Source organism: Formica exsecta, unplaced genomic scaffold (assembly GCF_003651465.1).
Source record: "Formica exsecta isolate Colony F162 unplaced genomic scaffold, ASM365146v1 scaffold3, whole genome shotgun sequence".
Classification (NCBI taxonomy): domain Eukaryota; kingdom Metazoa; phylum Arthropoda; class Insecta; order Hymenoptera; family Formicidae; genus Formica; species Formica exsecta.
The window spans coordinates 1,145,453-1,172,040 of NW_021850256.1; the positions used below are offsets into that span (position 1 = coordinate 1,145,453).

The window sequence follows — 26,588 nt, forward strand, 5'->3', positions numbered from 1 at the left end:
ACCGCTCTTTCCCGTAAATTTGTCTCAAGCTATAATTATTAAATTCAATGATTTGTACGCGACGGATAGTCAATGATTCTTCGCGTCGTTGTACAGTTTTGCAATTTGTTTTTCCGCGCACTTGTCGCGCAAGTCACTCGTTAAAATCCACGATTGCCCCGCTACGTATTCCGCGCTGACCAACATTTCAATAGAATTCTCATTACATTTCATTAATGTCTAATTTGAGCTTCCACAAATTGCAACGGTTCGACTCGAGAGAATGCATATAAAACTTTGTTAAAAAGAGACGAGAACGAGAAAGAAAAAGAAGAAGCATTCAAGAAGCGAGAGTGAAACACTTTTTAATTGGATGATTCGATCGATATAAGGGATTTTTAATTGGACGAGTTACACCGAGCGAAGCGAGTCTTCCGGGACGAGCGGCTGGCTCCTCGACATTCTGTGAATCGCCTTCGAGATAATCGAACGATTCGACTGACGTGACACAGTCGGCTCGCGAATTCGTGCTCGCAAATAAATCAATCGCCACCGGTGTTTATCTCGCCAGTGTAGTTGATGAGGACTGATCGATTGAATTTTGTTGAGTTTCCGTCAGTCGAATTATGAGCTCTCCGAAGGATCGACGGCGATACGAGGCCAATATACGACCAGACCAATTCTCTACCGTTTCTCACTTTTATATGAGCGTAATGCGAAAGGAGCGAGTACTACCGCGTCCGCGTCGAGTTAAGTACGTACTAAATGCCTATAGTATAATTGTCATTAATAACTGTATATGTATACTGTCATGGTATTACTATAAGTGTCTGATACACACGTGCTCTCGTAATCGTCTTTTCGTCGAGTTATTGCTCGAACGGTGATACGCCAGGCCGATTTTTTCTTGGCTCTCTCACACACATAGTCTCACATACATAGAATGTATCATTGTAACGATATTCTTTGCCATCGACACGTTTCATACACACATACGCCTAATTCACGTATATATATACATGAAAGTATATATCTACATATATCACTTTAACCTATGCGGTAGATTTGTGTCAATTAATACTATAACGAAATGTTTAGTCGTGTGTTTTTCCGGAGGAAAAATGAAAAACGTAATATATAAACATTTGTGTGATAATTGGGACAAAGGGGATAAAGATTCGTGATGGAAAATGAACGTAGCTCATAGCATCTCACACGCTCACATCTTTAAAAATTTCTATTTGTTTCTTTTTAATGTTTAATAAGCTATCACAGAGACGCGAAGTTAAAGAAATAATTTATATAATTTATATATATGAATATTCTTTCATAAAAATTTGAGATAGTGGAAGAATTAGTCGTCAGACGTGAATAACATTTAACAGAATCTTATATCAATACTTGATGAAGAGAGAGACAACTCATTTTTGAATATTATTTTTTGCAACAGAATTCACGATACAAAATTTTATTCAATTCTTGTGTTTATTTTACTATGATTTTTGATGCAATCGTTTTTCCATCAGCATTCCTCACATTTTTCTGTTTTTTTTTTTTTTGCTGTGCAGTTGACAGCATGGATTAATTTTAATTGATTTGTCTGGCAATCCAGCCAGGCGCAAACTTGCCAGTTTTCGATATATCGACAACGCGACCTAGCACGATTCGCTATAGGAGGACTGCCTGAAGTAATAGAATGATCGATTACATAGATCTCTCCTCTTTTAATGTTTCGCTTACGCACGCGACACGTTCAATTTTAAAATAATCCTTTTAAAAACTGTCAAATAAGAATATGACACATATCGTTATCTGAAAGTTCTTGAACTGTGAAGTTAGAGAATAATTTAATTATACTCCAATAGATTTTTATTTTATATTTAATGTTACAAAAGTTTATGCTCGCAGCTATTCGTGAAATGTAAGGAAGTTCGTCAAGATGCAATTAAGATCCATTATTCCGTTTGACAGAAAGGCACTCTAATAACGAGCAGAAAAAACTGTTCGGGGGTAGTGGAGCGTTCTAAACAGTCTCCTTTATGTAGGAGGAAAAAGTTACAATGATAAATACGTAGTGTCGGGATAAAGTAAAAAATGGCGTGACATATGTCGGGGAGGTCGCATCTGGGTTGGTCTTCAAGAAAATAAATACGCGGCCCGTAAAGATGGTAATTTGGCGGAATATATTTCGCAAATAGCGTGAAGAATGATGTGCCGCGTACACATATATATACGAATAAAAGCAGCAGGCAAAGTGTTCTTTTGTACGTCCTACAGATGAAAATACGGGAATACTAAACAGATATAAATTGCGCAATTGAACGACATTAGCAAATATCCTGTTGACGTGTTTCAATCTCGCCGCGATTTATTAAATATCTTCCCCCGTTGTTGCGAGACTGTAATAAGATCGCGCGTAACTTTAGCGCATTCAGCATCTCCATAACTGAAGTTACTGGAAGTCGCGTGCGGGGCATTCAACTTAGTTAATCCATTAGTCACGCCGAATGAGAAACTCAAGTCCTGATATACCGCGTAAGAGCCGCATTATTTAACGTACATGTCGAAAGGATTGTAACTGCACGAAACGGGTTCTCCATGATATATGCGTATCATATATATCCCAATTATGGAAATATTGGATTCGAGATGACAGAAACAGAAGAGTGTAATTAATTAAAAGTGTCAATAAGAATTTACTGTTATTTGATGAATAATTAAACGACTCATTTTATTCGAAAGATATAGACGATTGTGACTTTGGCTGGGGTTCAAGTTGTTCTCTCAAATTAATCGAGCCACATAGATTATTCCAATACTTATCTCCCTCAACGTCGCCTGGCTTAGGGAGAAGGACTAGAATCACGTCTGACGACTAATCGTATTCCCAATTTATTCGCCACTTGCGATTCATCGTAAGCAGCCATCCGTGAACGATTATCTCGAGTCCTTGGTGATAACGTACGTAAACACGTTAAAATTACACAGAATATTAAACGCCTGACGCGAAGCATAAGAAATTTTTCGTACAAACGCAGGATCGGTGTCTTTCGATCTGCGGTACAACGATATTATGTCGGTATAATAGACGCAAACGAATTGTTAAACGTGGAAGAATTTCGAGATTTGTATACATATAAAACGATCTTTCTAGTTTGTTCTCTACGTGAAATATTTGTATATCTTATGTGTTCAGATATGGCGCCCTATATATTATACAGGCACGAGATAGGGTAGCAAATACATATCCCGTAATTAAGACTATCGATGCAACAATAAAGGTGCTTACGTTAGGATGCAAACGGATACGTATTATTGTGTATAATGATAATTTACGACGGGAGAATGTATCGAGAGAGTATTACTATACATTTTCACGTACGGAAACGGAAGTTCAAGATAAATCGCGGTGAGCTGTGGGATGATTAAGGCGAACGTGGGATTAGGTTGCCACGCAGTGTGTGGGTCTACAACTTGCCTGCTAGCACAATTATAGCGCACACCATGCTACTATCGTCAACATACACATTCCGACATATCATTCGCTGAAATCGCATACCTACATGTACACGGTGTCCATGTTACTTACCACAAAGTCATACACGTATACAAACACAGACGGGCGAATGCCTCTGGTTACCTGTGGCCGTACCCAGTTTTGGATTAATGTTGAAATACGGTAATATACTCACGTACTCGTCAACAAATCGATGATTCAATTAATTTATTGATTTATTTATTCTTTGAGATTCATACAGACGTTCCCCAGGTATATTAGTCTTAGCTTCATTTTGTCCGCTTCCAAATAATTTATCTGTTTATAATTTATTTACACTACCCTCCTGCCCTTCTCTCGAACGGCATTATAATGTATTACCATAATTTATATCATAGTCATAATGACGTATACATAATCATAAATCACGGCTGTACTCATACATATCGTAATGAGTTTTGGAATTTCGACAACCTTCGTAAAATTCTGTTAGGTGCACCTACTTGCGTACTCAACGACGATCTCATATAATACCGAGACGCAATGCAGAATTGGCTTTTATGCAAAACATGCATGAACATATCGCATGCATACGTGCGGACGTTTCCTGAGCCGCTTCTTCCTAAGGTCATATTAGCTCTTTCGTGTATTTGCTCCATTTTCATTTCCATTAATCACGGACATTCGCACACTTTTGTGACATTCGGATCAACTCTATTTCTAAATATAGACCCGTGGGAAATCTATTCCGGCGATTCTTTCGTCGTGATCTTTTTTACGCACCACGTCTGTATAACCGATCCGCAATCGCAATATTCTTTTCTTGAGAGCCGTATAAAAACGTAGTTTTATACCCATAAGTATTTTTGTTCATTTATAATCCATCATGGAGTCCTTGAATTTGTGAATAAGTTACGTCAGTTATCACAAGAATACTATCGCAAGTTCATTATAATACGCGCCACACGCAATGTAATGCGAATACGCGCACGCCATAATCGCTACTTGGAATTAATTTATGTAAGGGTTAGGGAAAATTTTAATCGTGTTTCTACGTGATTTTATTTTTGTTGAATTAAATAAATTCTAAATTGTTATATATATATACAGAAAGATTGCCGAAATTCCACGATGTCTTATCATTGCTAATAAATCATCGCGTTTGATACGTATATCGCGGCAGAATGAGTTTCATAAGTATATCGATGCAGGTCACGCATTTACATATCATACGTACTAAATATGGACATTTTCTTTGGAATACGCCGTATAAATAAACTCGTAAGTAATTAGAATCGATGGGGTGAGAAAACAAAACGAGGATTAGATTACCGCAACATTATACGAACCAACAAATATTTAACAATTTCCGGCTAATCGGCGTATTCGCTGGAATACTCCATTTTGCATAAAGTGGAGATAAAAATTTCACTCCTAAATATTGTGCACAACACACGTTCATTATTGGCCGCAGGTAAACCTGACTACATAGTACCGAGAGCTTTATCATGAGTGTCCTCTCGTCGAGACGACGGTGAAGTTTTGCATAAATTATTCCGCGACCCTAATCGACTTTGAAATGCCAAGGAATAAAAAAATGCTCATGAAAATAGCGCGATCCAACTCTTAGTTGAGAAGAATTTCTTCTTTCAACCCCGCGAGTCACAAAGTCTCGACGAGCGGATATCTTAAAATTGCACCTGCATATCATCGATATCGTTTCATTAAGTGTCATATCATTAACGGGACGGGAGGTGGACGCGAACGCATCCGCCTTCCATCGATCGATGTAGTACAGCGAAGATTTCTTAAGGCTTCTCAATTAAAATAGCGAAAATAGCGCCGTCAATTGACGACTAGTGTGTAAGCGAATTAAAGGAACATACGTTGTTAAGGCCTAATAGATAATGAAAAAAATTTGTTAGAGAGTAATGAATAACGCAGACACACATATGGATATACATTCAATGCGATTAGGTTTTGATTATTAAGCGGACGCTTGTCAGAATTATATTCGCGATGAATATATTAACTATTTTGTGTAGATACATATACCATTGAGTTGTACGTAAACTTCCTTGCCTTCGAGCGCATCTCCGTGCTGCCCTATATTATATGTTTATCCTTCTATATTCTATTTATCGCGATCGTCATGTATGTTGAAATTAATTCCATGTCGCATGAATTACTGCAGGAAAAATTACGTCGCACAACATCGGAAATGTCGCATCTAATTTCGCTATGCGGTAAAATTTACGAGTTAACCGAACTCTAATTAGCCATTGCACAGTGAAATTCACATAATATATATATATATATATATATATATATATTATGAATAATTAATCTGCGTATCGTCCTGCCGGCAGAAAACGTCACTCTACGCCGCAAATGCGGAACATGGATTTTCGTGCCGGTAATGAAATCATTTTTTACTTTACGAAACGATGGAAATTAATTGCGCGATTCCTTTTATTTGAAGTTTTATAATTTCACAATTACATTTGTTCGTTTTTATAGTGTATCATTGTATAATGTTTTAGCTGGCGATGCAGAATTTCTGCGTCGTTTCATTTCGACCGAAGATAATCCTTATTGTCAATTAAAGCATTCTGATTCGATGCAATTACGAATTCATATATGAGCGTATTACGAAAATGAGAATTAAGCCTTATGCTTTATTTATGCCTCCAACAAGACGCACTCGAAGGCCATCACTTCGTGATTAAATGTGAAAACGAAACGAAAATTGTCATACTCCAGTGTTGTCTAAGCTTTTTAAGAGAACAGAGGAAAAACAAAACCCTTTCCGCGAGACTGTTTAGAAGAAAGAGAGAATGAGAACGAGCGACAGAGTTGGAGAGAAAGAGTCAGAGAGCGAGAAGCGCGAAAGTGAGAACGAAAAATTGTAATTCGAGAGAATGAGAATGAGAAATTGAGTGAAAGAATGCGGAAGAAATGAAAGAGAGAGAGAAAGAGAGAGAGAGAGAGAGAAAGAAAGACAGCGTTAAGGGATGAAAATACCTGCGGCTCTAACTCTAAATACTTATTACACTTGTTATGCTATCGATAAGTTTATATTATATCTCTATCGTGACAGAATTTACGACGTATTGTGCGTGATATTATATTTATACGGGCTGTTACACACTCTCTATCTCCAAAACTTCCATTTCATCGCGCGACCGCAGCGAACGTGGATTAGCACGAGAAGCGCAGGAGAGCAAAACGACAAGAGGGAAAAAGAGAGAAAGAGGAGAGATATTCTCGAAAGCGATGGAAGCGTGAACAACATCCAACATACCAACTGGCGCAGATATATATCCCTTTCTCTCTATCTAAAGGTCTCGATTAGTCCTCGAGTTTTTCGTGTCCAGATTTTTAATACCGACACACAGAGCAAGAACTTTTATTGAGAAAAATTGTTATCGGGACGAGGACTACGTGCAATACCGAAAGAAGAAACACTAGGGATACTGATACGAAAAGGAACGCTATGGAAGAGTGATCCTCGGAGACACGAGGACCAGGTCCGGCAAAATTTATCGCGAGTTCACTATGAACTCGAACGAACCATGAATCCAGCCGGCTGACAGACGACAAAATGCCTGTGCTTCTTCGAGGTCGCCCGGCAGGTCGAAGGTTGATTAATGACGACAAGCGAGACGAGAATGGGTTCGACCTGTCCGGCGAATGAGAAAGGGATTAAATGGAAAGTGGTGGTTTATATGTTGGATTGGGAGAGAGAAAGAAAATAGGTTTACCATCGTATGACGATGCAATCGATGGAGCTTGTTGTTCGCGAGACCTGCGTTGCGAGGAACAATAGATGGGCGAGGAGGATAATGCAACTGTAAGCGCGATGGGAGAGATGTAAATCGAATCAGGTTTTAATCTAACGCCAAGCGGCTGAGAAAAAAGAAAGGATGAACAAGACAGAAAACTATGTAATTTAAAAAAAAAAACATATTTTTTGGAAACACCGCGCGCGAAAAATAGCGCTTTCTCCATATTTACCGAAATCCCCCCGCATAACTCGGCGATTTCCTCTACGCCCTTCTCATCCCGTTCCATTCGTAATCTTTCTCTTAGGCGATATAGAACATCTCAAAGCAGAGCATTGTGCGTGCGTATGCGCGCGCGCGCGGCCACGAAAATTAGAGTGAGAAATTAATCTCGCGGTTTTGTAATATCGAGTCAGCCGGGAGATTATTAGAATATCGCTTCGCGGTACGAAGAGAACAGGGATTTCCGCAAGATCGGGTTGCGTTCGTGTCACATCATTGTTCTCGCTCGTCGTCTTCCTCGCGTTGTTTCGTGGCCGCGCGTCTTTGATCCAAGACTGTATAATTGTGAGAAAATAAAGCAGAATCCTGCGCGCCACGTTGCGTTCGCGCGCTCTCCATTTCGTTTCTCGAACTGTTACTAAGCTTGTTTTTAATAAACTTGTTTTTTTGTTTGTTAGAACGGCAGCGGACCAGGCGGCGAATCCGGTGGACGAGCGAACGGGTAAGTACATTGCGATATTAATTTTCTAATTAATACCTTCATTTTTCTGATAAAACTTTACATATTTTTTTATAGAAACTAATGTTATAATTTTATTAAAATGTGAATACAAATCTTATGTGAATTTTAAGAGCATCACTTTTTTTAAAGCCATAGAGAGACATACATATATATAATATTTTAAGTAGCGCACTTTTTTTTATTTGGTCTGTTAATTATTAAAAACAAATTTTTTTTTGTGCGCGATAAGTGGAGAAATACATCTGTATCGATTCTTCAGAGAAATAATATCTCAATCATTCTTCTTAAATGTCAAATGAGAAACGGGATAATATTTCTTCCATTATTTATTTTACTTACACAAATTGATAAATTTTTATTTCGAATTGCATGAACAACGATATATGATATTTTGCGGCCTCGACATTTGAAAAAGACTTTGAGTGGCAGCTCTTAGATCTCGGGAGATCAAAAATGCTTGCCATGCTTTACTGCATCTTTCTTTCGAATCACCATTTTTATGACGTAGCAATATTCATTTACTAAATCGAATAAAGATATTTGATACATTATTCTTTATGAATCTTTACTCAATGAGGATCAATTATTATAAAATTTATTCTCAAATTGGCCAACAATTTTACAGTTTATTCTAGTTTTAAGATATTTCACGTTTCTTGCACGCGAATGCAATTTATGAGAAATTAAAAAGCTTCGATAAAAAATTTTAAATATAATTTTACATTTATAATCGATTGACAAAGCAGAAATTTAGACTTGCGAAAACTTGGATTTTCTGAAAACTTTCTAACAAGCATTTCCATCGGATTTTCAAACGCTTTGAATCGTGCGAGAAAATCTCCCCTAGAAATATGACTAACTTAAACCTGCAATTTGAATTGAAAGTTTAGTCTATGCTCAATCTACGCGGAATTAATCTCAGGCTCAATTTGCAAACGCTTTATTGGTATTCATTTTTTCCAATATTACACAATCCGAACATTCTAGTTTTCACTCCATTTCTAAAGTTATTCAAAAAATTTATATTGTTTTAAAGCCTAAGATTATATTCGTAATTTCCAACGAACGGCCACGAAAATTAGAGTGAGAAATTAATCTCGCGGTTTTGTAATATCGAGTCAGCCGGGAGATTATTAGAATATCGCTTCGCGGTACGAAGAGAACAGGGATTTCCGCAAGATCGGGTTGCGTTCGTGTCACATCATTGTTCTCGCTCGTCGTCTTCCTCGCGTTGTTTCGTGGCCGCGCGTCTTTGATCCAAGACTGTATAATTGTGAGAAAATAAAGCAGAATCCTGCGCGCCACGTTGCGTTCGCGCGCTCTCCATTTCGTTTCTCGAACTGTTACTAAGCTTGTTTTTAATAAACTTGTTTTTTTGTTTGTTAGAACGGCAGCGGACCAGGCGGCGAATCCGGTGGACGAGCGAACGGGTAAGTACATTGCGATATTAATTTTCTAATTAATACCTTCATTTTTCTGATAAAACTTTACATATTTTTTTATAGAAACTAATGTTATAATTTTATTAAAATGTGAATACAAATCTTATGTGAATTTTAAGAGCATCACTTTTTTTAAAGCCATAGAGAGACATACATATATATAATATTTTAAGTAGCGCACTTTTTTTTATTTGGTCTGTTAATTATTAAAAACAAATTTTTTTTTGTGCGCGATAAGTGGAGAAATACATCTGTATCGATTCTTCAGAGAAATAATATCTCAATCATTCTTCTTAAATGTCAAATGAGAAACGGGATAATATTTCTTCCATTATTTATTTTACTTACACAAATTGATAAATTTTTATTTCGAATTGCATGAACAACGATATATGATATTTTGCGGCCTCGACATTTGAAAAAGACTTTGAGTGGCAGCTCTTAGATCTCGGGAGATCAAAAATGCTTGCCATGCTTTACTGCATCTTTCTTTCGAATCACCATTTTTATGACGTAGCAATATTCATTTACTAAATCGAATAAAGATATTTGATACATTATTCTTTATGAATCTTTACTCAATGAGGATCAATTATTATAAAATTTATTCTCAAATTGGCCAACAATTTTACAGTTTATTCTAGTTTTAAGATATTTCACGTTTCTTGCACGCGAATGCAATTTATGAGAAATTAAAAAGCTTCGATAAAAAATTTTAAATATAATTTTACATTTATAATCGATTGACAAAGCAGAAATTTAGACTTGCGAAAACTTGGATTTTCTGAAAACTTTCTAACAAGCATTTCCATCGGATTTTCAAACGCTTTGAATCGTGCGAGAAAATCTCCCCTAGAAATATGACTAACTTAAACCTGCAATTTGAATTGAAAGTTTAGTCTATGCTCAATCTACGCGGAATTAATCTCAGGCTCAATTTGCAAACGCTTTATTGGTATTCATTTTTTCCAATATTACACAATCCGAACATTCTAGTTTTCACTCCATTTCTAAAGTTATTCAAAAAATTTATATTGTTTTAAAGCCTAAGATTATATTCGTAATTTCCAACGAATATTAAGTAATATTTCGTTATAAATATTAAACAATATGATAGTAAATATGAATGCAACGATAAAAAATATGAGAATACAAAATTTTAACGCAAACTGTTGGAGCAGGAAAGATGAACGTAATCTCGGGTCCGATGCCCTGACGTAATTTTCGAAATCTTTTTTGTTCCAGACATCCGAGAGACAATTTCTACAGCACCATCGACAGCATGCCGGACATTCGACCGCGCCGGAAGTCGATACCATTGGTTTCCGAGCTGGTAGGTAGCCGATTGCCCATTAACACCATTCCGTCATTGTCTCCGCGTATATATACATATGTATAAGTACACCGTGTACACACATACATATATGTACATTGCCTGGATCGTCCGTACAATATATTCGTCGGAAATAATTATCAACCCGACGTTTTCGTTGTTGTCATCATCGTTATCGTCGTCGTCGTCGTCGTCGTCGTCGTTCTCTTGCCCGTGATTGTCAAGATATTATTTAAAACATGATCTTTCTTGCACCTAGTAACGCAGTACTGCTCTGACCTCTCTCGATCTCTGCGATTATGCGACCGGTTGAATTTATTTAATTCGCTCAACTAGCTCGAGGTCATCTCCCAGCTGCGCGTGGATCTCTTTTAAAATTTTAACGCGTCGCTCCGTGCGCTTTGCGATTCTGTATTCCGCGTTTGCAGAGTAAAACAGAGCCAGAATTAATTACCGTGATATGTGCAGCGTGTGCATTTTTGGCGGTGGCGCCTACACGAGATACGTGAGAACACGCTGAACGGCAGTATATAAATTACAATCACTAATGTTGCCTGTGAAACAGTCGACATGTGGAAATTTCTGTAAATGATTTCCATAATATAACTGTGAATATTATATATGTATATTTATATATTTTATATATATGTATATAATTTTTATCGCGTTTATTCAAGAAAAGACTGCAAAGAATTATACTTTACGTTCTGTCTCCGTTTCTTTCATGCATACATGTAATTCGGTGAAAGAGATTATGACTAAATTTTTATCTCAATCTTGTGTGTGATTAATTTCTAATTCGATAGAAACGTAATAACTATCGTGCTCCCTCAATTGCAAAACAATTATAGCTGTTTTTATAATTTTATCTTGCGAGACGACGACGGCGACCTATAATACTTTCGTCGCGAGACCTAACTCTGTGTACGACGCATCTGAGGAGATTTGCCGTAAAGCCAAAGTAAATATATAACATTGAAGTAACGAGAAATATTCTTTTTACCGTATTTCAAGATAAAGTAAAAGATTCTCCGATGCAGTCCATTGCGAACGTGTACCTCGTCGTAACCTAATTACGTGTTTTACGTTTCAGTGTTATCGTCCTTTTCTGCGACGAATCGAATTGCTAATTTTATCAAAAACCATCGCAAAGCGCCAACGATCGAATCTAACAAAATATCTCCTCTCGTGTAATTTCCTCTTTTCCTGAAATTCCTATAAAAAAATAAAAAAAATGATATTTCATAATCCATTGAGGCGATATTTATTTATTAATATTTTTCTCTCTTTCTCTCTCCTAAATATCTATTAACAAATAAATGAATGAATAAAATATATCCATCAAAATTTGTTAAACGCGAATATTGTATTCGAAATTTCATTGTTTCAACGATATTTCGCAAATATTGTATATGCTTGCAATTGATGAGAACATCCCCCGCCGCAAAAGTTGAATTCACAATTTACTGATGCGATCGGTTTTCGAACGGTGCTTTTATCTTCGATGGATCGATCGAAAATACTAGAAAACTCGAGATTTGAAATTCTGATCAGTCGCCCATATACCGCGATGCGATGATCTGTTCCGCTTGTCATATAGGATATAGAGCATCTGCAGAAAAGAGGCAAATGGTCGCAAATCCTTTTAAGTAAATCGCCTTCCGCGTTTGCTTATTTCGGCGAACGATTCAATAAAAAGCGGTTGAAAAGAAATTGAGTTCGACTTACAAAAAAAAAATAATATATGAAATGTTGAAAGAGAGACCGAGTTTACGAAATGTGGATATATCCTTACATATTTTTCTCTCGGCTCAATTATTATATGTACAATGACGCGCGTGTTCGGAACGATAACAAAAATGTCTTGCCTACGTCACTCACATATACACACACCCACACACACGGATGCCATTGCAAGCTAAGAGCTTGCGTGTGCAACTAGTGCGTGATGCTTTAAATGAAATTCTTAAGTAGTTTATTGATCGCGCTCCGGAGAAAAGCGCTCAGTGGAGATAAGTATGTCGCGGAAAATGTGATTTAATTTAAAACTAAGAGAGTGAGATACATTATTGGCAGACTAATGTAATCTCAGCAGATCAAAAGTTGAATAATAGAAAATTAAATTTTTCGATTGACCCATTTAGTTTAAATTTTATTTTGAAAATCGGGGTTACGTAAGAAACGTGATTGTATTAACCGTGATTCTACAAATTATATGAAAATTTTATGTTAAAAGATTTACCATTCCTTTTCTTTCCTACAAAAGTAGCATTGTGTTCGGCATCCCGAATAAAATCTTTAATCTTTTTAGATCCTGGAATCCGATGTCTGTCTCCTGTATGTTTGTCTCCCCGTGTAATGTTAACAGTTTATATATAATTGTTGTGTATCTCTCACATATCATCTCAGATCCTAAAATCTCGCGACGTAAAATATATTTTTATGTGATATTATGTCGTGAATAAAATTGTCCAGGCAGTACGCAAAAAGCGCGAAAAGATTACTGGGGTTATAATCGCGAAACTTTTGCGTCATTTATCGGAAAAATTTCGATGAAGCAGCGGTGAACCACGCAGCACCGGTATCAATGTCGAACGAACGAAATTGATCGACCACGCGTAAAACGCGATTATCGCCCAGTAATTTTGGCCGTTTAAATTCACCATGGAGAGAGAGACATAAACTCTTAAAATGCATATTATCACTGTGCATGAGATTTTAATGTAATATTGTTTTTAGAAAAGAATGTAAACTTATTTTTTATATTTTTTTATTACTTAATTATGTCTCTCTCTCTCTCTCTTTCTCTCTCTCTCTCTCTCCATGATGAATCAGTCCTAAATACGTTCGTCGAACATTGTTTTTGTGCCTCTCTTATGCCTAACTTTTAAAATATCTATATTCATATCATAATTAAAGAAGAAAAAAGAAATTGCAAGTGGTACACGTACTAACCGGCATATAATGCTATTTTCTTTGTTTGTTCTCTGTGGCGCCCGTTGTTGTATCCACCTGAACACCTGAAAAAACCAAAACCACTCACTGAAAAAAAACCTCTCAAAAAATCTCAAAAACTCTACCTCCAGGTCTTGAAGGTACTAATTAAATGCCTCGTTAGCCAAATCAATTAGAAGTTTGTTCGAACGTTTGCATGTGAATTTTTTATTCGTCTTTCTCACTATATAGCTCATATATATCATTATGTTTTTTCTTAATTCACATTTTTTCCATTCGTTTTATAATTCATATTTTTCTCTTGGTTACTTGCTCTCTCTTTCTCTCTCTTTACTAACTTTTTTATATTCAATACTTTGGACGTACACCCTTCTTCTGCTGGTGATTCATTATATGCATGCTTCCCTCGTTGCGAGTCGTTGAAAGTCGCGGTTATAGTCGACGGTATAGTCGACGATATCTTATCTTGATTACATCTCTAATTTGATACGATTCCGTTACATATGCATTCGTTAGTAAACAGAGGTCAAAGTAATTTTACCATTCGCGAAACGTGCATTTTTATCGTTCGCGAATGAAATATCGATTGCGAGAAAGCATGTCAAGTCTCCAGCGACTCGTTAAATTGGACGTGGTTGGTGTTTTGATCTGTATAATTAGAAACGGGAGATGTTTGCACTTCAACGAGACGCAGTGTCGTCGTGCTTTTTTATCTATATCTGGCTTATTTGTAATTTTGTGTTTTGCATGTGAATGTATAATCACACCTTCTATAAGAAAAACATTAGTAAAAGTTAAGCAAAGACAAATTAGCGGATTAGCGATCTATTTTCAATTTAAAAAAGCTTTCGAATCTCTCTTCTTGGTTTTCTTCTTCTTCTTCTTCTTCTCCCTCTCCCTTCCACCCCCTCTCTTTCTCTCTCTCTCTCTCTCTCTCTCTCTCTCTCTCTCTCTCTCTCTCTCTCGCGCGCCTTTATATTTAATGTACTGCCATCCAGTAGTTCCTAATCTTTTTGATAAAAGCAGTTAGTCTTGTGAGATAATGTTGTTCTATTTTATTATAGTCCCTTTCATCTGCGTGCGAAATTATTCATTGCTTAATTATCAATATTAAATGAATGTCTTGATATAATGTCGTAGGTGCATGTGTTACGAATAGTTATGAAAATACCGTATAGTCACATAAGTAAACATTATGATAATGATATTGTTGGAAGCAATTTGTTTCTTTTTTAAACAGAATTAGCGATCTATTTTCAATTTAAAAAAGCTTTCGAATCTCTCTTCTTGGTTTTCTTCTTCGTCTTCTTTTTCTCCCTCTCCCTTCCACCCCCCTCTCTTTCTCTCTCTCTCTCTCTCTCTCTCTCTCTCTCTCTCTCTCGCGTGCATTTAAATTTAATGTACTGCCATCCAGTAGTTCCTAATCTTTTTGATAAAAGCAGTTAGTCTTGTGAGATAATGTTGTTCTATTTTATTATAGTCCCTTTCATCTGCGTGCGAAATTATTCATTGCTTAATTATCAATATTAAATGAATGTCTTGATATAATGTCGTAGGTGCATGTGTTACGAATAGTTATGAAAATACCGTATAGTCACATAAGTAAACATTATGATAATGATATTGTTGGAAGCAATTTGTTTCTTTTTTAAACAGAAACTTATTTCGATTTAGCAATACTTTGTCCGTTTCTCTTATTTGTTCGCTTGCTTTTCGCGACAAAAATAAATGCGAAAAACAAAGCGAAAGAGATAAGCGCAACAATGTCGTTTAAAAAAAAAAAAAAAAATGATATCGCGCGCGAGTCTCTCGAAAGAGATACAATTAAATTACTCTACGGCACCCCCATGCAATCATGCAGCACATTTCTTACTCGAATAGAAAAACAATGGCGCAACAACATATGTCAGTTATGGCGAATAAAAGCAAGATTAGCGTGCACGGAATTAATGCCTGATTATCGGGACGAAACAATGGCGCATGCACGGTTCGCGGGGTCCTGTGCATAATATCTTAATTGAAATCTATGCTAACCACATATCCTATTGCTCACCGCACCTATTAGACACCATAAGCTAATTAGATTAGATTCCCTCTCCGTAGAGATTCCTCTACGAGCTCTCTCTCTTTCTCTCTCTCTCTCTCTCTCTCTCTCTCTCTCTGTATCATTTCTCTCTCTAATCTCTCCTTATCTCTCACCGTTATTCTGTCAACTGATTTACAAATCTTCTAGCGTTTCCGCTCTATCCGCTTTCTAATTCTTGCCTTTCACTGACTTTTCTTACTATCGGTCTCTTAGTTCTAATTTCAATCTTGTACAGTATTACATACAGTACATGTATACATATATGCATTTCCGAATTGAACATGCAAATCTACGTCGCATTAAGACTGTGCCCGACTATATTAATTAAACAGGATTAATCTTTGATTAGCCTCTCGTACAATTTCCGTTTTAGGTCTCGAAATACTGTAGCGTATAATCTAGAATTTCGAGTTGAATCTTATCACCGGTTCAGATATTTGCAATCTTGTTTGTTGACCGCCGTGTTAATTTCATCTTGACTTTACAAAGATAATCGCATGGATAATATGTTAAGCTTGTAAATATTTATGCAGGAGCAAACATTCCACACATGCTCTCTGATATTCGTCGTAAAGTATGCTCAAACGTGCGGTCAGTAGCTAGCATTAAATTTGTAATACATTTCACATGCGCGCTCTTGTCCAGTTACATAAATGTCAGCCGGCTACATAAGGCGCTCTAGACTAAATATAGAACATCCAGAGACGTCTCCTTTAATATTTGCAATACAATCTCTTAGTATGGGTCTCTTTTTTTCTCACAAGGGGGTTCGATGTATATATATATAATATACATAAAGCCACTCACACACTAATACTTACTTCATAAAACTTGTAAATAAAAGTTGAACTTCATCGATATTTCATTTGGCATGTAATGTCACCGCTTCTTTTACGTCACAAGACTTACGTTACGTATAGGATTTCTCTTAGGCTTTGAATTTGTTTTTATCTCACAACTCTTCACGACGTGTTATTACGGCGGATGCAATTTTATCTCGATGTGAAATTGTTTCTTTGAAAATGTGTATTGAAATTTCTCAATATCGATTAAAATTATTATTTTTGAATAATTCTTATCACGTAACGTTCTTTCATCGTGTCACTCACTCTCGTTTTGATCTCGCAAATAGCCACGTTTTAATCTCGATGTTGAAAAATATCTGTAAATAACACTTTTCGAAGAATTCTTCTGCGTTTTTTTTTTTCGTTTACTTGCGTTTCTTCACATCTCTCGATTTGTTTTATCTATTCTACGCTTTCTTTCAATCTCTTTTTCTCTTTCTCTCTCTTTCTCTTTCTTTCTCTCTTTTCCTTTCAGTTTCTCAGTCTCAGGACTTGAAAACTGACTATGCGATAGAGAGACTGGAAGATTTTATTCTTTTATCAGATGCACATTAATCTTTATCTTTTCCCAGACTATGGCGGCGACGAAGAGGAACGCTGGTCTTACGTCCGCCGTGCCGCGAGCAACGCTGAACGACGAGGAGCTGGTAAGGATTTGCCCTTTAGTCACTGTACTTCATCATCGTCACTTTACGTCACTATTTAATAAATCAAGAGAAACGTATTTGTTTTGTAAGAGGAAAATTAGCTACCACCGCGCTGCGCCGTTGATATATAAATATTATTTAAGAAATCGGGGCAGCTTATCGTAAGCTCTTTTCTAGCGGTATTTTTCAAGATAGCTATTTCTCATATCGCGAGTACGCAATGTATCGCATTAGTTAGCGCGACATCAGTCACGAAACGAAGCTCTTTAATTACTTTTGTAACGCATTCGAGAAGCGTAAGGGAAAAGCTTCGAAAGCGAAAGTAAAAAGATGTACGTGTAGTTTCTAGTTGCGAGAAGGAGATTTATGGCGGAAGGTAATATTGGAAGAAATATGGAGACAGGTATCAAGCAAGGAGTTAGGTCGCACATCATTTAATTTTAAGTTTCAATAGCGACGAGAGAGACCGGCGCCGAAGGAGCTTAACTTAACCATTGGACTCTTTCTTTCTTTTCATACGAAACGTGCTGCATTTTATCCTCATTTCCACGCTATTTTCTTTCACGTAAGTGTGATTTAGTGATGTTTCTGCTCTTTCTTTCCTTATTTCTATTTACCTCCTTCTCACGCTACGTTATTTTCGAGCAACACGTAGCAAACTAGTGTAAAATACATTAGCGGTTAGGACCATGATATATACATACGCGTCACGTATGTACAAGGAAGTACACGCATACGTATGCATTAGGTGAGAAAATAGCGGTTGAAACGCACACACGCGTGTGGATATACATATATATAGGACATCTGTAGGAGTCTACAAAATATCACGGCGCAGGATACCGTATCAGAGAGAAATAGCTAGGCTAGTGTTAGGAGTTTCCGATTTCTGTGACGTTGGATGTTCCTCGTATATCGAATATCTAGGGTCCTTTTGCAGATTCTTTTGCCGCATGCAAGATATTCGGTATCCAAGCTGGTCTCGAATGCGTAATTTATTTAAGCACCTTGAGGAAATCATTATAGATTGACGCGGTTTGAAATTCAATTATATCATTACATAAACGCAAGTTTTGTTAATATTAGACGTGTAGAAATTAAGACAAGATTTACTAATTTGGATCAAGAGTACGTATTTATATGACGTTCCCGAGACTTTGAAAAATAACGCGTTGAAGAATAATTTTTGAAGGATAACTCAACCGCATATGTTGATTCTTACATAGATAGTATATGGATTTTGAAAGATTCATGCACCGAAGGAACATCCCACACGTTTCACACGTTCGTAGAGTAGTGCTTCTTAGCGGATCGATGCTTTTACATCCTTGCTCTCTCTCTCTCTCTTTTTTTTTGCTAGATAATTTAACGACATCTAGAAAATGTGCTTGTTAGAAAATTTCTCGGCGCGTACGTGACTTTATGAAAAAGAAAAAAATTTTTGCAAAAGATCGCAAAAAGAAAAAAGACGGCGCGTGAAAATTCTAGATGTCCAACATAAAATGTCGGTGATCCCTTTAGGATCGAGAGAAGTTTGCCTTCTTGAGCTTGTGAAGATCTCCTAGATAATCTCCCTATCCCAAGCATGGAAAAACGAGAAAGTCCGGAAGAAAAGGAGAAAATCGCTCTCAAAAGAAATGCTCTCGAAAATCGAAAGCCGAATGATGAGAGTCATTCTTCTTGATTTCGAGTGGCACGAGCGAGTAGGAACCTCGAAACAGTCTCTTAGCGTATCCAATTCGTTTCCATTGAACCCTTATCCGGGTTCCTTTGTGAAACTCTTATGTACTGCATACGGTTTGCGTGCACATGATTATGTAACTAAGATCCAAAGGCACGAAGATCCCCGATTAATAATTGAATTTATGAGAGAGTTTATATGCGAGAAATCGCTTGGACAAGAATGAATGCTAATCCTTTGGTGTTTTACTTATAATTTGAAATGCAAATTTTAAATTAAAGAGGGTAGATCTAACTACTTTATACAAATTAATGCGCATTGAAGATAAAAGTAATGCGAAATAAACAATAAATTGAAAAAGTAATTTTCTTAAAAGGTCAGAATAAAGCGGTTTCATTTTTCAACTAGAAATAGCATTGCTGAGATACAATTCCTGATATAATCCAATATATCATACAGTTGTTCGATTAATTTTTCATACACAAGGTAATAGAATGTTATAGTATGTCAGCAGTCGTGACATGCTCACTTCATCATATATTGCTCTGTGAGTATCGGGAGTTCCTCGTTCAATTTCTTTTTAGAATACAATAGATGTCGGCGGAATAATATCGGAAAATTTGATAAATGACATGAAACGCATTTTACCGTTATATTAGTATTGGAGACCAAGATTTTTTAAGTGTCAGAGGTGACATTCATTCTTCCAAAGGATTAACAATTCACGATAAAATGTCCGGCGAATCGTTTCGCTCTCTCGAAGGTCGTAACATGTTAACTTTTATGAACAGGTGACCAAAGTAGAAAAAAACAAATGTTTGCGTAAACCGCTTACCCAGTCTCCCTTCCGATTTATCCTCTTCCCTGCCTCTCTCTTTTTGTCAAATGCTTACTTTCGACTTATCGGCGATGCAATCGCGATGATAAACCCGCAGAAGATGCACGTGTACAAGAAAACTCTGCAGGCGATGATCTATCCCATATCGTCGACCACTCCTCACAATTTCGTCACCTGGACCGCCACATCGCCGACCTATTGCTACGAGTGCGAGGGTCTTCTCTGGGGCATCGCTCGACAGGGAGTGCGATGTATGGAGTGCGGTGTCAAGTGTCACGAAAAGTGCAAGGACCTTTTGAACGCCGACTGCTTGCAGAGTAAGTAATATCAGCCTTTATTCTTGTAATTTAGCCTCCAAGCGCAATTTCCGCGCGTAGCTATAAAATTATTATAATTATAAGGATATATTCAATTAATTATATATTTCGTGTCGCAGTTAATTGCACGACCGAGGCCTACTATCGTACGAGATGACTAGATTTTGAAGGAATATTAAATAAATTAATATTATTAATTAACCAAAATCTCTTTGACAAAGTTAATTATTAATAATTGCATGTGTGTATATGTGTAAAGCGATTTCTTTCTCCACAGAGAAGTTACAAATGTATTTAGAAGACTCCGAGGTACTAAGGTCACAAAGGTTTTTCTTACCGGACAATATATAACCATAATTAAGAGCTTCGGATCTAGTCATTAACGAGTGTAGAGTAGTAAAATCGGCTGCCTCTTGGCAAAGGAACAAGAGTCCAAGTGAGGTCGAGGAAGGCTTCGCGGTTCGTTAGACAGAGATTAGTGCGAATGAATAAATTTCAACAGACATACATTCCATTCTATTTTCCTCTTAATCCTTCGTCGTCGCTACTTCGATGCAAATTAATACTTAATTTGCTCCGTAAGACACTCCGACTTCAATCCGTTGCATCTTGCAGTCACACTACTATTTCCGTCGTCTTGTCAATAAACAGATATTATCCTCGTGCCGTAAAATCGATTCGACGGAATAATCGGACGATTGTTAAAGCGCGCGATTGAATTTCATAGATTGAATTATTTCCTGCGGAAAAATAATTTTTACGGATACTATAGCAATAAACCATTTCGCATTTTGATTTGATAAATGAATCGATAATGCGATGCGAATTTTATAAATCAATTTTCATTGTCCGGAAAAATCGAGAGGCAACGACACTCGTAATGTCGACCCGTCCATCACACTTTCAATTTGAACCCGACAGGATCTTTTCTATATGTTTTCTTTCGTCGCGACACCATTCGCTATCGATTTGTGTAGCGTTTCGAAACTAATGATTCCCATCATGTACCCGATAAAATCTTTCCTCTCGATCGGACAGTCCACGATTAATTTAAAATATCTCTACCTTCGATTCATCGACAGTTTCCCTTGTCTTATAATTCCGTTTGCGATTACATAAATCCCCCTTATTCAGCGCTGTAACTTCGATGTACCAGGTTATTACATCGCTCACTCTCTTCAAGGTTTTCTCTTTCTTTCTTATATAACCGTTATTTGGTCCGCAACAAGATTTCCAGTTCGTAATTGAAATCGGGTACGGAAAATTCGCGCTCGCGTAGAATTCGAAACGCGATCAATCATCACGTATATCGGATTGCATGCAAAATATTTCGTTACTATTCGCTATCATTCTTGCATCTAATATCTCTGATGTCCAACGATTACGTGTCATCGAAATTGACGTAACTATTGCGCAACGCGCAAAATGCGTAGCCATTTATCACGATTTGTGATACATGTTTTCCAGTTTATATATAATTTTACGAAATGCGATACCCCGATCGTTATACACGCCATGTCACATTATTAGTGCTTTATTCAGGCACGATACTGGAGCACGAAAATATTAGTATTACACAATCATATATTGATGATACGAATCACGGTTTTTATGATGTGTGCAACCTCGAGAAAAATCCCAATACAAATCTCTTGTTTATAAGCTTTTTATCAGTCGATCTCGAAAAATATGTCCGGTGTATACACTAAATCTCATAATAAATCTTTTTTGCACGTTAAATACATTTTTCTTTTTATCAGAAATAAACATTTAACTGATATTGGCGATAACACATACACACTCCGATCTTGGTAAATGACAATTAATTTGCAATCAATATTTGCATGTAAATAATTAATCGATAATTTTATTAATGAACTGTTAATAGTGCAGTCAACTAATTGTCTATATATGCGAATCTCTCGAATATATTAATGTTTCACTATCCCATTCATTCTCTAGGAGCGGCTGAGAAAAGCTCGAAGCACGGAGCTGAGGATAAGGCGATTAGCATAATTACGGCGATGAAGGAGAGGATGAAACAACGAGAACGAGAAAAACCGGAGATCTTCGAACTGATTCGGTGAGTTTCCGCTTACATTTTCGCTCGCTTCTTTTTCGTCTCTTCTTTTGTCGCAGCCACGGAAATCGATCCACAGCAACGAGAACCGTACTGTCGATCGATGGCAGTTCAAGGATGAATAGCGTCGATCGATGTAGATCGATCGCGACGCGATTCACCGATCGCCACTGCTCGCTGTTTTCGAATTAAAAAGTCCACATTGTCAGTTTCGAAATAAATTATGTATTTATCTTGCAAAGGAAAATGTTCACTGTTGCCTGTGAAAACGGTACACTTTTAATGGTGAATCAAGAGCCATTTTCAATTGCGGTAGAATTAATTAGTCGCCGCTATTAAAACAATTCTTTCGAAGTTCCCGTTCCATTCCATTCGAGGCTCATCCCCGCTTTGCGTGAGATGAGAATGTAAACGATTCCGCGAATAAACTGCCGCTACCGAGTCGAATCTATTATACACGATCTCAAACATCGGAAATCGTTAAATGCCCTATAAAGGTTGTTTGTGCGAATATTAGCTATGACGCAACTTCTGAGTAGCAGTGTGTAAACATACGTGGACAATGCTTTACGATAAATGCGGCAAGCACGATCCATATTCTAAACTTCGAAGTATGCATTCTGTTATCTTCGTTGGTACAGTGTATTTGTTTTACGACTTTGCACATAATGCATTTCATTATTGAAAACCTATCGTCTATGATCAATAATCTTTCTGTTTAATCGCAAAAGACGCTGGAATCTATATGCACAAACAAATTAGATTATATTCAGATATGGTAATTTTTATATGAATAACATATAAGTTGAGAAACAAGCACTATGTGTGCGCAAAAGGAACAATAATTAAGGAACGTCATCATTAATAATGACACATTATTCAATTATAATAATCTCCACAATATCATCGATTTAATGGTGTATCAAAATGTAGCAAAATCCGCTTGAATAAACATGTTACTCTGTTCGATCAAATAAACTGTCGGGAAGCTAAATAATAATAAAGCTAAATAAATAAGCTAATAATCTCACAAATTAATATTATCCGCTCATTAATCGACATTGACATTTATGTGTATACTTGACAGATCATTTTTAATTGAAATTTTGAATCCATACTTGGGGCACATGAGAGAAACAAAAATCACATTATTTATTTATTTAACATTTGACGAATTAACTAGATATAAATATATTTACATGACAGAGGTAATTTTGATTCGTTTACGGTTCGATATTTTATCAAACAGATCACATATGTATTCATCGTTCACAGGCGGTTTGCATAATAAATGATAAGTGGATAACGCATACGCGGCTTAGACACGCGGTATCGCCATAATAACCGTCTAATCACATTTGCGTACCTTATGTCAATCTGTCGCATATCTGCCGTCGCTCGTTCCATAATTAATTAAGCGTCGAGTTATTCGAGATATCTCAGCCTCTCGCGCTGCATTTTAATCTTATTATCCGTATCAGGTTATCTCGCGGCAATTATAAATATCGACGACGCGAAAAACATACGCAATGCAGTTTCATAAAAACCAATTCGGCAGCCACACAATATTAATGAATAATATTGATTAATATCGCTCGTGTGATCTGCATTATGAAAGACCGAAGAATCGCGCCGATAAATTGATCGATCAATACTTGTTCAATTAGTCGCACATTGGCACATTATGGAAATACGCCTCTTTTTCGGTATATATAATTGGAAAATGTGTTTACGCAATTGTGGCGAGATTAATTGTGAAGTAGTTAATTACCCAGTGGTGAATACACATATCGATAATTTTTGCAAATCATTTTTAATTAGCACGTTGAAAATTTTCTCTGATGTACTTAACAAAGATGATACTTTGACGCTTTATCAGTAAACATATGAATTAATTAGTGCACATTAATATCCGCGGATATTAATGCGCACTAATATCTTCTTCGTTTATGCCGAGTATTATCGTAATTTAACGCTTCTACCGTAATTAGCACGCGCGAAATTAGAACAGCTGCAACGTTCATTATCACGCGTTCTAGGAAAAGCACTCGAGCTTTTGCAAGAAATACTACATCGCAAAATGTTGCGCTCTCGTAATAATTATATATATTATTGAAAATTATAATTAATTTAATATCTCAGGCGACAGTAACTAGTTGTCAATTAAGGGCCGCCCGCCCGTTCACCGGCGACAGACTGGAATTAATCCATAATTAAAAGGGACACGCAGGGACAAATATAGCGATGCAGTGGCGACGGTGGTGGTAATAAACGGAGTAATATGTAACGAAGAGCAAGCAAAGCTAAAGCGCGGAATCGTCACCGTTACAAGGCCCGATCTCGTCTTCTCTGATGGACGCATACTAATCGCCGACAATCCCGTCGTATACGAATCTCGTGGATATAACGGTGCTCATCGAGCGCCGATATCGTACTATCGGGCAATCAACGTTCTCGTTAGCGGCTTGATCGATGACCAGTCGCTTTAATTAGAGACGACCGCTTGTCCAGGGCGTTCCAAAAATTTCCATCGACTTAATTGCCGGCGCGACGTATACGCTCGATTCTCGCCGTTTAGCCTCTCTGATCGCGATATCAGAAAAAAATTTAGCAAGAAATGACACCTTGAACAATTGATCCTACAGAGAGAATTCCTAAACTGTCGTATAAATAATCGTTCATGTTTCGCTACGAATCGCTAAAACAAGCATGAGGTTTTTAGGAAATTGCAACAGAATGGCTAATACGTAAATATACGTATCGATTTAAATTTTGCTTGTCTCGTCGGCTTTTTTTCTTTTTTTATTGCAATATTGCCAAGAAAATATTTCGTTACCGAGATAATCTTCCTTTGAGGATGTCTCGTGACGAAATTAGTTTCGCAGCAAAGATATCTCGCGACGGGAAAGCTATTTCAAAAGATTATCTCGGAACAACGATGAGTTGACAATGCGAGAGAGACAGATAAGACGAGATCGTGGCCGCTGGCACAGCTCATGTGAAAGAAAGTCTCGTCGGAGTTTAGGTCAGTCTTCGGGGTCGACGAAAAGGCGCACGCGGGTCACATGACGGCGGTGGAGCAGTCAGTTTTGGACGGTACCAGCAAATGGTCGGCGAAGATCGCTATTACAGGTTTGTGGGCAGGTCGTGCTCGGCGGCTCCTAAAGTTGGTCTTTGTGCACCCTGTGCGACGAGCGAGCATCAGCATCGGTGCTCGCCCCGATACATACATATTTGTGCTGCGTATGCCTACGTATTCTTTGATCTACGAGTCTCACCCTTGTGTGTATATTCCCATACATATATACTGTATACATATACGTAATGCGTGTACGCACACAATTCTACACTTTAATATTCTCTTTTTATTATTGTTATTATCGTCAATACGTACCTTACATCGTCAGATCTGGCGATAATGACACTTGGCTCTTGATGGCTACCGCGCGTGGTTGTGTTTTATTATTGATTGCCATGAACGTACCAACATTATGCAGTGACTGACCGTCCCATTATGTAATTCTATTATTGAAACGTCGTTTGACCATCGTGCGACAAAGCGAACGTTACGAAGAGAGTTGTCTTGTGTTCGAACTGCAAATCGCTCGGATAAACTTGTTTATCTCTAACTCTATATTTTTTCCTTTAACTTCTTTACACAAGCTGGGATATACTTCGCACCCGACAACTTAACTGTCTCGCGAGCTTACGTAAAGTCACGATGGACGAGCTACTTTCGTGTATCCTTTTCTGGAAGCACCTTGACTTACATCCCCCGCAACTATCCCGTTCGAACGATATTAAAACTATTGTGTGTGTGTGCGTGTATACGCTATGCTGTTCTTTTACATGTGTGTGTGTGTGTGCGCGCGTGTGTGTTGCGTTTTTGTTTTGCAATCTTATATTTGTCCACTGGATGTAATGGTATTACGCGCCCTGATTGTTAGTTTACGACACTATTAATTGGATATTACCTGGTATTCGCCTCCTTCTCTTCCTTATCAGTGTTTTTATTTTTTTCTCTCCAAAATTACTTCTCTTTGCTCCAATTTCGTGCCAATTTTCCAGCTACCATTGCTGCAATCCTCTTTCTCAACAAAATCGACGAAATCGTGTTTGCAAGCAGTTCTCGCCTTGTTCGTGCGCTCTCAGCGATTTGCAGGAACTTTTCTTCTTCAGGTAGAGAGTGCGGAAATTCGTATTTCAAATGAAATCTCTCGCGAGTCGGTCCATCCAGCAGTTCTCTCAGAAACAACAGCTCGATTACCATCGTGCGGTGAAATACCCCTCTCAAAATTCTCGAAATACAACTCGGACAGTCAATTCATTTTTTATTAATAAAAATTATAAGATCACTCT

The 26,588-nt window shown here is 37.3% G+C and overlaps 1 protein-coding gene across 3 annotated transcripts in view; it reads left to right on the forward strand.

The window, feature by feature from the left end:
* LOC115237569 overlaps positions 1-26,588 on the forward strand; it is a 94,233-nt gene that overhangs the window by 45,872 nt on the left and 21,773 nt on the right. For 2 of the 3 annotated variants that reach the window (XM_029810701.1, XM_029810702.1), the window contains exons 4-10: positions 7,941-7,984; positions 10,693-10,780; positions 13,867-13,875; positions 17,239-17,313; positions 19,930-20,149; positions 22,112-22,232; positions 25,255-25,361. In XM_029810701.1, coding sequence (XP_029666561.1) covers positions 7,941-7,984; positions 10,693-10,780; positions 13,867-13,875; positions 17,239-17,313; positions 19,930-20,149; positions 22,112-22,232; positions 25,255-25,361 — 664 coding nt within the window. The remainder of the gene's footprint in view (positions 1-7,940; positions 7,985-10,692; positions 10,781-13,866; positions 13,876-17,238; positions 17,314-19,929; positions 20,150-22,111; positions 22,233-25,254; positions 25,362-26,588) is intronic. The other variant, XM_029810703.1, reaches the window with a different exon arrangement.